This window comes from Equus caballus, chromosome 7, assembly GCF_041296265.1.
Source record: "Equus caballus isolate H_3958 breed thoroughbred chromosome 7, TB-T2T, whole genome shotgun sequence".
NCBI lineage: Eukaryota > Metazoa > Chordata > Mammalia > Perissodactyla > Equidae > Equus > Equus caballus.
Window position 1 is genome coordinate 32,761,678 of NC_091690.1, and position 15,255 is coordinate 32,776,932.

General features: G+C 36.3%; 1 protein-coding gene and 1 pseudogene across 2 annotated transcripts; both read left to right on the forward strand.

The window, feature by feature from the left end:
• The first annotated feature begins 866 nt into the window (after window positions 1-866).
• OR8G54 (olfactory receptor family 8 subfamily G member 54) lies at window positions 867-3,287 on the forward strand. 2 transcript variants are annotated; one of them, XM_070272198.1, is made up of 2 exons: window positions 867-876; window positions 2,362-3,287. In XM_070272198.1, exons 1-2 carry the CDS (start codon window positions 867-869, stop codon window positions 3,285-3,287), a joined length of 936 nt encoding a protein of 311 aa, XP_070128299.1. The 2 variants fall into 2 exon arrangements, with proteins under 2 accessions (XP_070128299.1, NP_001378471.1); NM_001391542.1 differs by lacking the exon at window positions 867-876 and having other exon boundaries at window positions 2,352-3,287.
• Window positions 6,605-7,487, forward strand: OR8G57P (olfactory receptor family 8 subfamily G member 57, pseudogene; annotated as a pseudogene).

The following is a 15,255-nucleotide window of genomic DNA, read 5'->3' on the forward strand; positions in this document are numbered from 1 at the left end:
TGTTGTTTTACTTTTTTATAACAGCTTTCTTGAGATGCAGCTCACATACCATAAAACTCACCTGTGAAATGTATACAAATCAGTGTTTTTTAGTATATTCATAGAGTTGCACAATCATTACCACATCCTAATTTTAGAAGAGTTTCATCACTCCTCCCCCCTCCCCCCCAAAAAAGCCCTATACCTATTAACAGTCTCTTCCCTTTCTACCCTGCCCTTGCCCCTGGAAGAGTGTAAGCTACTTTATCTCTCCATGAATTTACCTTTTCTGGACACTTCATATATATGGAATTATAAAATAGATGGTCTTTTGTGTCTGTTTCTTTACTCAGCATAATGTTTTCAGGTTCACCTATGCTGCAGCGTGTCTCAATAGTCCATTAATTTTTATTGGAGAATAATATTCTGTTATATGGATATACCACCCTTTGTTTATCCATTCACCACTTGATGGACATTTGGATGGCTTTTACTCTTTTGACTGTTATGAATAATATTGCTGCTCTAAAGATTCATGTACAAGTTTTTATATGGACTTTTTTTCAATTCTTGTATGTACATTGGAGTAGAATTCCTGGATCAAAAGTAACTTTATGTTTAACATTGAGGAATTGCTGAACTGATTTTCTAAGTGGTTGTATCATTTTGAACTCCCACCAGCACTGTGTGAGCATTCCAATTTTTCCAGATCCTTGCCAACACTTGTTATTGTCTTTTTGATAATAGTCACCCTAATGTGTATGAGGCGATATCTTATTATAGCATGAGAGCAGAGAGGCAGGCTGCAGTGTGAACTAACACAGGAGAGGATGTAAGACAACATCCGTTTCCCAAAACAGTTTCAAGAATGATGGCCCATGTGGTGAATGAGCATAAGTGTGAAATTCTGCAAATATATGGGATGACATTTGACCTGTTTAATTTGAGCATTTTGAAAATATGGCTGAGGATATCATCTGCACTGGAGACACATGAGCTATGTTTATACTAAACATAGCTAAAAATCATTTTGAAATTTGGAAGGTATTAATTTGGACTAATAATTAAATATAACTTCTGGATATTTTGAGTACACTGTTTAAAATACAAAATGTGCTCCAGTCATATTTTTAAGACAGATATTTATCCTAGTTTTTATGCTTATTTTATCCTTGAGTTCAGAACTTTGTACTTCTAAACTACTGTAAGATTTTTAATATCTTTTCTGAAAAAAACATCTAAAATGTTAATAATTTATTAATTTATGGAAAGTATGTTTTGTCATTTAAAATTTATTTGTGAAAAAACACTAAATGGTTTTTATATACTAGAAATTAAATATACAAGGCAAAAACTCAAGTTCTACTATATGATCTGAAATGATAAAAACAATCATTAATATTTCTTTGAATATTTCTATGCTACATCGTACTTGTACTATCTTATGCATATAATTTTGAAATTAAATGCACTTAATCACTAATTTTTTTTGAAAGTTCATCTATTGTACTTTATTACAACTATTTTAAACATCAGAACATAAGTCCTGAGTGTCACAGACCACATCAGGTCATACAAAGTACTTGGCACATGGTGAGTACTCCATAAGTGTTTTTGAAATGAATGAATTTGCACTTTAATATTTCACACTTATGAATCTTCATTAGGAAACTCATTTCCTTCCTGGATGTGGAGTTCAAGTTGAATGACAGACTTATTGTTAGCCATCCGGTTAATTTCCAGAACCACTATTTCTGCATTTTTGAAGAGGTACCACTAGTGAACATACTCACTACAAGGGAACCCATTCTGGATTGGTTGTTGATACACTATTGTCTATTCTTACATGACAAGAGACAAAGATAGGAGGGCAGACATGAGGAGCTAAAATAAGAGATGGAAGATGAAATAGACGGGTCTCATCTCATATCCTTGATTGTTTCCTTATTACATGCTTAACTATGGACAAATATCCAACCACTCTAAGCCTCAGTTAACTAATATGTAAAATAAGCATGATAGTATTTCCTCCGCAGAACAGTTGAGAGGAACATACACAAGTCATGGAAAGTTCTTATAACACTCAAAGTCAACAGAAAAGTTCTTTGGATGGTCACAGACTGGGCACTACTAAGATCCACTCTAATAGTGTAGAATAAGAAAGGAATAGTTCTACCTGATATTTATTTGCATGTCCAATATTAGTGAGATCTCAGGGTCTTTGGCCACTGACATAGATCAGGGACAGACAGAGAACTGGAGCTACCTGGTTGAAGACTTGAATTCTGCTTCACACTACATTGTGTGGTGAGAAAATAAATACCTACCATAATTTTTCTTCTTCTCTTCCTATGTAAAATTCCCAGAGGAAGATGGTAGCAGGAAATCATTCCACAGTGACTGAGTTCATCCTCGCTGGACTAACAGAACAGCCGGAACTCCAGTTGCCCCTTTTCTTCCTCTTCCTAGGAATATATGTGGTCACGGTGGTGGGGAACCTGGGCATGATCACACTGATAAGACTAAGTTCTCACCTGCACACCCCCATGTACTATTTCCTCAGCAGCTTGTCTTTAATAGATTTTTGCCAGTCCTCCATCGTCACACCCAAAATGCTGGTGAACTTTGTAACAGAGAGGAATGTTATCTCTTACCCTGCATGCATGACTCAACTCTATTTCTTTCTTGTTTTTGTTATATCAGAATGTCATATGTTGGCTGTAATGGCACACAATTGCTATGTAGCCATCTGTAACCCATTGCTTTACAATGTCACCATGTCTAATCAGATCTGCTTCAGGATGGCAGTTGGGGTGTATATCATTGGCTTGACGGGTGCCACAGCTCACACGGGCTTCATGCTAAGAGTACTTTTCTGCAAGGCTGATATAATTAACCATTACTTCTGTGACATTTTTCCACTACTGGAGCTCTCCTGCTCCAGTACTTACATCAATGAGGTGGTAGTTTTGTGTTTCAGTGCCTTTAATATCCTTACCCCAACTGTGGCCATCCTTGTCTCTTATGTCTTCATCATTGCCAGCATCCTCCGCATCCACTCAACTGAGGGAAGATCCAAAGCCTTTGGCACATGCAGCTCCCACATCTCAGCCGTTGCTATCTTCTTTGGCTCTGCGGCATTCATGTACTTACAGCCATCATCAGTCAGTTCTATGGACCAAGGGAAAGTGTCTTCAGTGTTTTACACCGTGATGGTGGCCATGCTGAACCCTTTGATCTACAGCCTGAGGAATAAAGATGTCAGGATAGTCCTAAATAAAATCCTTGAAAAAAGAAGTTTCCTTTGAAAGAAGATATTTTATGTTAGCAAAAATTTATAATTCCTCGAGAAGTTTTGATAAGGAAACAGTCCAGAGACAGCAATGTATGTCCACAAGTAATGAGATTTTTGCTACTACTTGATTACTTGGAAGAAAAATATCAAAGCATTCATAGTGTCAGTCACATGGAGAACCGCATCATTTCTGGGAAGGCCCAGAGTCTATCTACCCATAATAACCCATGCTACCTCTAGTGTTAGCGGTATAGTGGTGAGCACAGCTGCCTTCCATATTACCTCTAAACATTTGTAAAAAAATGTTCAAAGGCCTCCATGTGGGTTATTATATTTTATATGCATGAAATATGGCACTTTTTTCAGTAAGACATCTATCTTAAATCAGGAAATAAATCCATCTCGTCAGTATTCTTTGATATTCTCCATACTTTGTGCCCCTGGCCTTGTTTACTAATAAAATCATCATATCATATCAACCAACCTTTGCAGAGGACTAGCTGGCTTTGATCATTGGCTTCACATGAGATCAAGATCAGTGACTCAAAATAATTGCCAAAGGAGACTTTTAGTCTTTGACCCTGTTAGCATGAAGGAGGCCTGCAAGGTTAGTACTCAGAACTATCCCTAAGCATTTTCAGGTTTGTATTTTCCTTCAGAGGAATGTAGAAGAAAAAACACAATGCTGAACTCTCTGGGAATAGGGAGAGGTATGTCTGAATCTCAGTCCTTGACTGTTAAAATCCTAGTTCTGCTACTCTAGGTCCTCCCAGTACACATAAAGATGCACATAGCTCTTTATCCATCTTCAACTGTCCTCATTCTAATTTCACACTCCCTGATGAGTACAGGTTCCTTTATTATCTCCCTGTCCTGTGTAATATAAAAATATGGCAAACATCTTTTGTTCATTCATTTCAACTCAGGCAGACTGAGAGCTTTGTTCACTTGTATTGAGTCCTTGTTAACTTATCTCTAACTTTCCTTCAATGACTTTATTAAACACATATTTATTGAGGCTCACTATATACAAGGCACTATGCCAAACACTGTGTTGGATTCACAGTCTAGTATAGAAGAAAAAATAAGAAGCAACTCAAAATAATTAATACAGTATTAATTGCTTAATGTGAATACAAGAAACATATTCAAGGACACATAGAAAACGATCTTGTTAACTGAGGCTCTCACTATTAAAGTCTTTAATTAAAGGATCTTAACTATTAAATAGATTTTATAGAAGACAGAATGGAAGAAGAGAAAAGCTAAGGGAATATGATGAGTCAAAACTGAGTCTACCAAATACTCTTTTGTGTAATAGCTAAATCATATGAATCCTATGTCCCCTTTGGGACATAAAGAAGCATACTTTTCTTTTTTGCCAGATTTAAATGTTCAGTGATGAAGAAATTGGTTTGGACTTTATTTGGATACCATGGAAAATATTGATAAGATATTAATATTAAGTAAAAAGTTCTAAATCTCTGTATTATTGTGGGTATTAATGGAGAGGAACAAGAATAAGATATACTGAGGAAAACAAATTAAAACTCTGATTGCCATTCTGGGAATGAAAATGTTGGGAAAATAAAATATATAACAGAAAGAAACTCAATAGATTACAGTTAAAGCAACACTGACATTCATTAAGTTCTTACCAAAAGCCAGGAACTAGTCAGCATCTTGCAGGCATCATTTAATTTAATTTTTATGTTACATAGAATTAACATTTCCACTTTTCAGAGGATTGGAGCAAGTATGGAGTTAAGGTTAAAATCCATGACCAACTTAAAATCAGGAGCTATTAGAATTATGAAATCATGAAATATTGGAATTGGAGTGTTATTAAAGATGATTTAATGCAGCCACCCATCTAGGGCTTAGATCCTTGAACAATGTCTGCTAAGTCGCTATTCGGGCTGTATTCTAACATTTATGACTGTAGGATCATGATATGTCTGACTGCTAGGATGTTCTTTGATGAAAAACCAGATATTTCTCCCTATACTTTCCAGCAGTTTGTTTTACTTCACTCTCAAGAAGACATATACGAGTCCAAGACTTCTTAAACATAGCAATATGCTTGACATTTGGTAACAACTGTCATGTGCCACATGATTTTTTGCTTTGCTAATTAAATATCCTGAGTTATTTCAGCCATTCTTCACAATAAGATTTCTAGATAATTTTTCTGAATTATCTAGTTATTCTATATCACATAAAGTACCATACTCCAAATTGAAAACACTAATCCAACTATTGCTTGAGTGTTAATTAAGGATACAAATTTCCATTTTCTAGAATCTACTCATTTTCTTTGCAAATATAAGTGAAATATAGATTAGTCTTTTTAGGAAAACAGATCACATTGTTGACTAATTGTATTTGCATGTGTTTACTAATCCATATCTTCATCATCTTTAAATGTTATAGACAGTACATACAAAATACATGATAAGAAGACACCTAGTGTTTTTGTTCCACAACCTTTCTCATATTATGAGAAAAAGAGTAGTTTTCTGACCTCCACCACTGTAACCATGCAGTCCAATCAATATAAACCATTCATAGTCTACTTCTTGTCTGGCCACAGTGGTGGAATACATGACCTAAATTTAAGTCATTGTGTTACTCCCCTGAGATTATTTAAATAAGAAACAAAAGAAGACAATACTTTACTCTTGGAAAAGCTGTTGAGATATAAGTATGTTATATTCTTGCCTTGTGTTGTAGTAGGGCTGGGTAATGGAACACAGGACATACAGAAGAGTAGAATTTCAGGTGAAACAACACTGATAGTTGCCCAGTCCTTCAAGTATTTTGAGAAGGAACTCTAGTAAGGAAAATAGCACAGACCAAAATAATTTTTTCACAAATTTATGAATCCTTTGTTTATTAATTGTAGAAAGTGTTTGCTGCTCTCTTCTTCTGAGTCAGATGAAAATTTAATCATTGTCTCATTTGACAGGCAGGATATGAACATATACATATAGAATATATGAAAAAAACAGAGTCTTCAGAAATAACAGTAATAGCTTTCCTATTAACTGACTCAAGAATCCATAAATTTGTGTTTAAAAAAATAGAAATATCTTAATGATAAGTTTCTTGAATTTATGATTCCTTCTCGGGTCACCTGGCGTGATTGCCCTAGAGTAGTGGAAGACACTCAAGATATACCTGCATTATGAGTCCCCTCTGATGAGGGATAAAATAATGATCTCCAAAGAGTTACTCTCTCTCCCTTTCACACACACATTCACATGTGCATATACACACTCAAATACATTCATTTTCTCTTTTTTATACTTAGAACTCTATGAGAGGATAATGGACCCTAGAAAGCATTCCATAGTAACTGAGTTCACCCTCACTGGGCTAACAGAACATGCTGAATTCCAACTACCACTCTACCTCCTCTTCCTAGGAATTTACGCAGTCATGGTGGTGGGAAACCTGGGCATGACCACACTCATTGGGCTCAGTTATTACCTGCACACCCCCCATGTACTATTTCCTCAGCAGCTTGCCCTTCATCAATTTCTGCTAGTCCTATGTCATTACCCCCAAAATGCTGGTGAATATCATTCAGCTCTATTTCTTCCTTATTTTGGATATGGCAGAGTGTCACATGTTGTCTGCAACAGCATACGACCAGTATGTTGCCATCTGTAACCCCTTGCTTTACAACGTCATCATGTCTTATTAGATCTGCTTCTGCCTCACATTGGGGGTTTATATTTTGGGCATCATTGATTTACAGTCCATAAAGCCTTCATGTTCATACTCCTTTTCTGCAAAACGAAAGTGGTTAACCATAATTTCTGCAATCTCTTTCCAGTCTTGGAACTATCCTCTTCCAGCAACTATCAATGAATTATTGGTTCTGAGCTTGCGTGCATTTAACATCCTGATTCTTGCTTTAACTATCCTTGCCTCTTACATCTCCATCCTCTCTAGCATTCTCCACATTCGCTCCACTGATGGCATGTGCAAAGCCTTCAGCACATATAGTTCCAACAACTCAGCTGTTCCCCTTTTCTTTGGATCTGCTGCTTTCATGTACCTGCAGCCATCATCTGTGAGTTCCATGGATCAAGGGAAAGTGTCCTCTGTGTTTTATACCTAGTTGAACCCTGTGATCTACAGTCTGTGGAATAACGATGTCAAATTTGCCCTCAAGAAAATTCTGGACAGTAGAATACATTCATGATAGAATTAAGGTCATGAGGTCATATCAGAAACAGAACTTTGGTTTGCTGAAATATGTAATTTATTTGTTTTTATGTGAATTTTTTTGGAAATTCAGTGACGTTTTTCCATATAACACACCTCCAAAATCCCTCTCCAGCCCACTTCCTTTGAACCTATGTTACAATTACTATACATGGAGAAACAAATACTAAGAATAAAATCAAAGACTCCTGAGACTTATAGGAGCTCTATTTTATTTTTTTAATAATAGTCCAAATAACGATAAGAACCGTGATAATGATTTTGATGAAGATGATAGTGGCAACATATGTTACTGAGATTTTCTAAAATAGCAAGCACTTTGCCAAGAACTTTAAACAGGTCATTTTATTTCATATTTAATGTATTCCTTCCTGGCAAGCCCTAAATTATTCCCTTTTTGAAAATGAAGTAATTGAAGTTTTACTTAGTTTGAGTAAATGTTTAGGGTCCAAAACATAACAAGTGATCAAGTCTATTGACACCTGAAGCCATGATTTCACTGAAAATGGTATTTGAGCCCCAGGTAATTGTGGGTGGGTCTAAAGACTTCCTGAAAATTCCTTTCTACATATAATATATCTTCAATTATTTTATGACTGTGTTGCTATGCTCTGGATATCTTCCATGGTATTTCAACTTTATTTAATTTTATATAACAGAAATCATCAAAATTCTTCAAATGCGCTAATCAAAGCAAATAGAGCAGAGCTAGATGTTAATTATACTCTCAATATGGAGACCCAAATTATTATACTTGATAGAAACAATTTATATAAAAGCAGCCCCAAAATACCGTCTTATCATTATACCAGTAATTCTACGGCTATTTATAAGGCAACTGCTCATGGAAGTCAAAATTCCTGAGAAGTTGTATCACTTTCATGTAGTTCATGCTTTTTTGCCCCATATTTTACAAATAGTTATCAATTCATGTCAATTTGATCTTTCAAACATCTCTTCACTTATCCCATTTTATTGCTTTTCTGCTTCTTGGCATTTAACATCTTGTATCTGTGAATTTACATGATGTATTAAGTACTTAATTGCCTTTTGTCTCTCCAAGTTCAAACCATCCTATTCATTATTGTCTGATCAATATTCTTGGATGGTTTCCTGTATTATTTACCTGCAAGGTAACTTGTAGTGTTTTATACAGTTTACAAATATAGGAGAAAATATATAATATGTCTTTATTGTACCTTACCATCCTGTTGATGTTGTAGCATAAGTGCCTTAAGTAATCTTCAGTCTTTTTCATTCTTTTTTCTTTATGCTGCTCTGGTTGAGTGAATTCTATTGTCCTGTCTTTGAGTTCTCTGGTCCTTTGTTCTGCTTCAGCTAGTCTGCTGTTGAACTCTTCTAGTGCCTTTTTCATTTTAGATATTGTATTCTTCAGCTCTGTGACTTCTATTTTGTACCTCCTTATATTTTCATGTCTTTGTTGAAATTCTCACTTTGTTCATCCATTCTTCTCTCAAGCTCAGTGATCATCATTGTCATTATTTCTGAACTCTTTATCAGGTAAATCACTTATCTCCATTTAACTTTTTTGAGGTTTTGTTTTTTGTTGTTTTGTTTGGAACATATTCTTCCTTTTCCTTGATTCTTTTTGTTGATATCTATGCATTAAATAAAAAAGCCACTGATACCAACCCTGTTATCAGTTCCCCCACATTAAACCCAGCATACATGGAATTAAACCAAAACATTCACTCCCTGCTTACTCCCTGGCTTCCTAGCTCCAGAATCCACTATCCTCCATGGAGACAAACACAGCCAAGGACAAGCACCTGGATTCATTATCCCCTCCCCACAAAGAGATACAGTCTGGTGGAAAAGCTGCTGACAAGCAAGGTCATGGACTCCCTCCTCTCTGAAAGTAGTTTCAAGGCCAAACACAGGCTGGTGGGAAAGCTCTGTCCAGCAAGGCCATATGTTCCCCTTCCTCTACCTAAAACCCTAAATAAAAACCCTTCCTTTTAGCTTTTCAGGGAGTCTGGGATTTCAGCATTTGTTGCCCTTTCTCCTTGCTCAGAGCTGTACAATAATAAAATTCCTACTTTCTTCCATTATACCCGATGTCAGAGATTAGCCTGCTGTGCAATGGGTGAGCAAACTCACTTCAGGTTCTATATCACCACCTCTCTCAGTCTTCAAGGAGTGGCCTTGTGTAGAAGATGAATCTTCTAATACAATCCTGCCCTAACTCTTGGTTGTCTCTCAAACCTTTGTGATTGTCCAAGCAACCTACTTTATTTTTAGTGACTCCCAGTAGTTAAGGCTGTGCTAAGACCTGTCAGTTTCCCAAAGGGGAGGATCTCCATTACCAACTAGCTGCATGCTTATTGGGAGCCAGACTTTCAGGCAGCACCTTTAACATATGCAAATTATATAATCCTGTGGGACTATGAGCACAAGTCTTACTGGTCATCAGAGCCAGGTGATCTAGAAGTGATCCGTGGGTGTCAGCTGCAAAAACCCTTGTGCCAGATGAGTCAAGCTCCTTTCCAGGAGACACTGGTGAGTTGGAGTGAGGCAGAGGGAGTGTGCTAAGATGACTTCCACAAATCTCTGTCCCTGGAGAGCACTTCAGAAGGCACCTAGCTGTGTGTCAAACCAGAAGCCTGCTACTCAGACGGCCTCTATGAATGTAAACTAATAGACTTCTTCACAAAAAGACTAGGTGCCCCAGTCTGTTGCCTCTTGTTGTGTCCTGGGGGTGGTAACCAGTTAAAAACTGTTTCTCTGTTGGTTACAGTCCTGTAGTACCTACAAATGTAAGCCCCACTGTCCATCAGAGCCAGATGACTAGAAGTGTCCTCTGGGCAGGAGTTGCAAAAATTGGGGTGCCAGACAAGTGTACAAGCTCATTCCCAGGACATACCAGCTGGCTAGAGTGAGGCAGAAGGATTGCACAATGGTAGCAACTCCCAGCCTCTGTCCACAAAGAATATTTCAATAGTCCCCGACTTGTATATAATTAGATGCCTGCCTTTCAGGTCAATGTTTTAGGATAAGCAAATAAGCCTCCTTCAAAGAAAGTCAAGGTGCTTTTCAGTCAACTGCTTCTGTGCTGAGCCCTGGGGTGCATGAGTCTGTGCATGGGAGTCCATTAAGAACTCTTCCTCAATTCACTATAGCCTTGGATGTAAGCTCCATTTGCTTTCAATGCTGGATGTTTTGGGAGCTCTTCTCTCAGATGCAGGTCTTAAAAGTTGGCATGGTAGATATGGGCTTCAAATATTTCATCTCTCAGGGTCTTGAGTTTCCTACTGATTGTGGGTCACTGTAACCAGATGGAGTTAATGTTGAGCTGGTGTCTCATCCTCTTCTACTGACTTCAATGTGGGTATGTCCTCATTCACCCAATATGTAGGAGTTACTCAGTGAGTTTTGGGTTCTTTTTTAGAGTAAATTTTTCCATATGTAGCTGTAGCTTTCGTATGTCCATGGGAGGATGTGCTTCTATAATCTTCTTACATCATCATCTTGAACTGGAAACTCTATGTGTGTAATTTTTATTTTGTTACCCTAAGTATTAAACAAACATCTAGTAAATTATTTTCACACTGAGTGATAGACACAAATAACTATTTATGATAATTTTTTGTGTTTCCAAGCATTTGTGTATAAAAACTGTTAAGTGTTAAGAAAGATTTTTCAAAATGTCTATAATGTTTCCAGTGATTCTGAAAACTGGTGGAGGACATACTATTAAAATGTTAGAATATTTTAATAAAAATTTTGTAATAAAATATTGATGATAATATGCAGAAAAGAGAACATTTATTCACTGTTGGTGGGATTGTCAAGTGATATAGCCACTATGGAAAATAGAGTGGAAGTTCTTCATAAAACTAAAAACAGAACTACCACATCACCCAGCAGTTCCACTTCTGGGTATTTATCTGAAGAAAACAATACGATGTCAAATAGATGTTTGTACTCCCATGTTCATTGCAGCATTATTTACCATAACCAGGACATAAAAACAACCTAAGTCTCCATTGATGGGTGAATGAAAAAGAAGTTGTGGTATACATACAATGAAATATTATTTAGCCATAAAACTGAAAAATAATCCTGCTATTTGTGATAGCATGGATGGAACTTGAGACCATTATGCTAAGTGAAATAAGTCGGACAGAGTAAAACAAATGCTGTATGATCTCACTTTTGTGTGGAATAAAAAAACAAACATAGAAAATGAAGTCAGATTTTTGGTTACCAGATTTGGGGGATGGGGGAAGGGGAAATTCACAAAACTGGCCAAAAGGTACAAACTTCCACTTATAGGATAAATAAGTACTGTGGGTGTAATGTATAATATGATGACTATTTTGAACATTACTGTATGGTATACAGTCATGTGTCACTTAACGATGGGGATGCATTCTTAAAATATGGATCGTTAGGTGATTTCATCATCGTGTGAACATCACTGAGTGTACTTACAGAAGCGTAGATGGTATAGCCTACTACATACCTAGGCTATAGGGTCCTAATCTTTTGGGACCACTGTTATATATGTAGTCCGTCATTGACCAAGTCGTTGTTATGTGGTGCATAACTGTCTTTGGAAGTTGATAAGAGAGTAAATTCTCAGAATTGTCTTCTGAAGGAAAAAAAAAAACTTTCTTTTTCTTTTTTTTCAAATCTATATGAGACGATGGATGTTAACTAAACTTCTTTTGGTGATCATTTCACAATATATGTAAATTAAATCAGTATGCTATATACTCCAAACTTATACAGTGCTGTATGTGAATTATATCTCAATAAAACTGGAAAATATTAAAACATATTTCAGGTATATTTCCAAGTGGAGAGGAGCTCTACCACAACAAAAAGTGATAACGGACCTTGAGGAAGGAGACCTACTACAAATGAGAAAACAATTAACAAATATCTGACTAATAAATGTAGGATTTCTTAAGTACCATTACAAAAGGAAACATTCCATCAAATGTTTTAGTAGTTGAAAAGAGCATGCTAGAGTAATGTGTTCTAACACTAGGCTCTATGATGCACTCAGATGATAATCCAATACAGACTTTGTCTTCATTAAATCTGATACAAACATATATTAATTTCTAAAAGAAAACAGTTTTTCATGTACAATTAGTATTTTCAAGAATCCTCAGTATGCCATTAGAGTGAACTTTAGAAAGAATCATTTTTTATCTTCTAATTTAGTTGTAATTATTTTTGTCTGTGCATCTCACACACACACAGACAGCTGTGTAGATATTTCCATGGACTATAGTACCTAAAGCAGGAGATGATTCAGGGCTGAAAGAGTTGTTCATCAGGAACATAAATATCTTTTAAATTGTTGCTCTGCTGACTACAACATGTAGATTCTATCTATTGATCTCAGGTAATAGCTCCAGATCCTTCCTTCATCTCCACCACCCAATCATCATAAATAAATATAGGGAAGAAGAAAGGAACGTCTCTGAACTTGAAGAACACTACCTAGAAGTGCCAGATCTCATCTCCACCTATTTACCGTTGGTAAAGACTTAGCCATATAGCCAAACCTAGCTGTAAGAGAGTCTATTAAATACCTTGGTTATCTATATAGTCTTGTGCCAGACTAAGATTCAGGGCATTTATCATTGAGGAAGGAAGGGAGAATGAAAATCAGGAATTATTAGCAATTTCTTCCCCTTTTTCAAATATTTGTATTAGTCATAGATAACTCCGTGTTGCTCTCTCTGGAGTTTAACATTTGAATGCAGCATTGTATATAAGAAGAAAAACAATGCAAAATGTGATTAAAATAAAATGTATAATGCATAAATAAAATATAGTAATATTTTAATAACATAGTATTTGCTAAAAAGCAGTATGTCATGATGGGTAGGGTAGTTCCTATAATATTTCAACAATGCTGGGTTCATTCCTGTGCTCCTGTCTTAATTCATGCTGCTTGCCATCCTGATGTGACTTCTTGACTCCATTCTCCTGTTTCAAATTTTTTTTCTTTTTTTTTTTTAAGGAAGATTAGCCCTGAGTTAACATCTGCTGCCAATCCTCCTCTTTTTGCTGAGGAAGGCTGGCCCTGAGCTAACATCTATCCCCTTCTTCCTCTACTTTATATCTGGGACACCTGCCATAGCATGGCTTGACAAGTGGTGCATAGGTCTGCACCCTGGATCCGAACCAGCAAATTTTGGGCAGCCAAAATGGGATGTCTGAACTTAACCGCTGCACTACTGGGCTGGCCCTTCTTTTACAAATTTTAGGCAACTTTCTTTTCTTTTCTTTTTTTATTGCGGTAACACTGGTTTATAAGATTATATAAATTTCAGCAGTATATCATTATATATTTCAAGTTCTGTGTAGATTAAATCATGTTCACCACCCAAAGATTAAGTAAAATCCATCACCACACACATGTGCCTAATCACCCCTTTCACCTTCCTCCCACCTCTTCCCTTCTGGTAACCAGCAGTCCAATCTCTGTTTTTCTGTGTTTGTCATTCTTTTTATCTTGTACCTATGAGTAAGATCATACAGTATTTGACTTTCTCCCTCTTATTTCACTTAGCATAATACCGTCTAGGTCTATCCATAGATTTCATAGTTTCTTACGTCTGAGTGATACTCCATTGTGTATATATACCACATCTTCTTCATCCACTCTTCCCTTCATGCGCATCTAGGTTGCTTCCAAGTCTTGGCTATTGTGAATAATGCTGTGATGAACATAGGGGTGCATATTTCTTTAAACATTTGTGTTCTTTGGATAAATACCCAGTGGTGGAATATCTGGATCATGTGATAGATCTATTCTTAATTTTTTGAGGAATCTCCACAATGTTTTCCACAGTGGCTGCACCAATTTGCACTCCCACCAGCAGTGTACGAGGGTTCCTTTCTCTCCACATCCTCTCCAACACTTATTGTTTCCTGTCTTTTTAATTACAGCCATTCCGAAGGGAGTGAGGTGATATCTCATTATAGTTTTGATTTGCATTTCCCTGATAATTAATGATGTTGAATATCTTTTCATGTGCCTATTGGCGATCTGTATAAATTCTTTACAGAAATGTCTGTTCAGATCCTTTGCCTGTTTTTTAATTGGGCTGTTTGTTTTTTTGTTGTTGAGATGTATAAGTTCTTTGTGTATTTTGGATATTAATCCCTTATTAGATATATTGTTTGCAAACATCTTCTCCAAATTGTTAGGTTATCTTTTTGCTTTGTTTATGGTTTCCTTTGCTGTGAAGAAGATTTTAGTTTGATGTAGTCCCATTTGTTTATTTTTTCTTTTCTTTCCCTTGTCTGGTCATACATACTTTTTGAAAATATGCTGCTAAGACCGATGTTGAAGAGTGTACTGCCTATATTTTATTCTAAAAGTTTAATGGTTCCAGGTCTTATATTCAAGTCTTTAATCCATTTTGAGTTACTTTTTGTGTATGATGTAAGATAATGGTCTACTTTTATTCTTGTGCATGTGGCTGTCCAGTTTTCCCAACACCGTTTATTGAAGAGACTTTCCTTTCTCCATTGTATGTTCTTGGCCCCCTTGTAGAAAATTAGCTGTCCACAGATATGTGAGTTTATTGCATTCTTGATTCTGTTCCCTTGACCTGTGTGTGTTTTTGTGCCATTTCTATGCTGTGTTGATTACTATACCCTTGTAGTCTATTTTGAAGTCTGGAAGTGTGATACCTCTAGCTTTGTTATTTTTCTCAGGATTCCTTTCATTATCCAGGGATTTTTATTGTTCC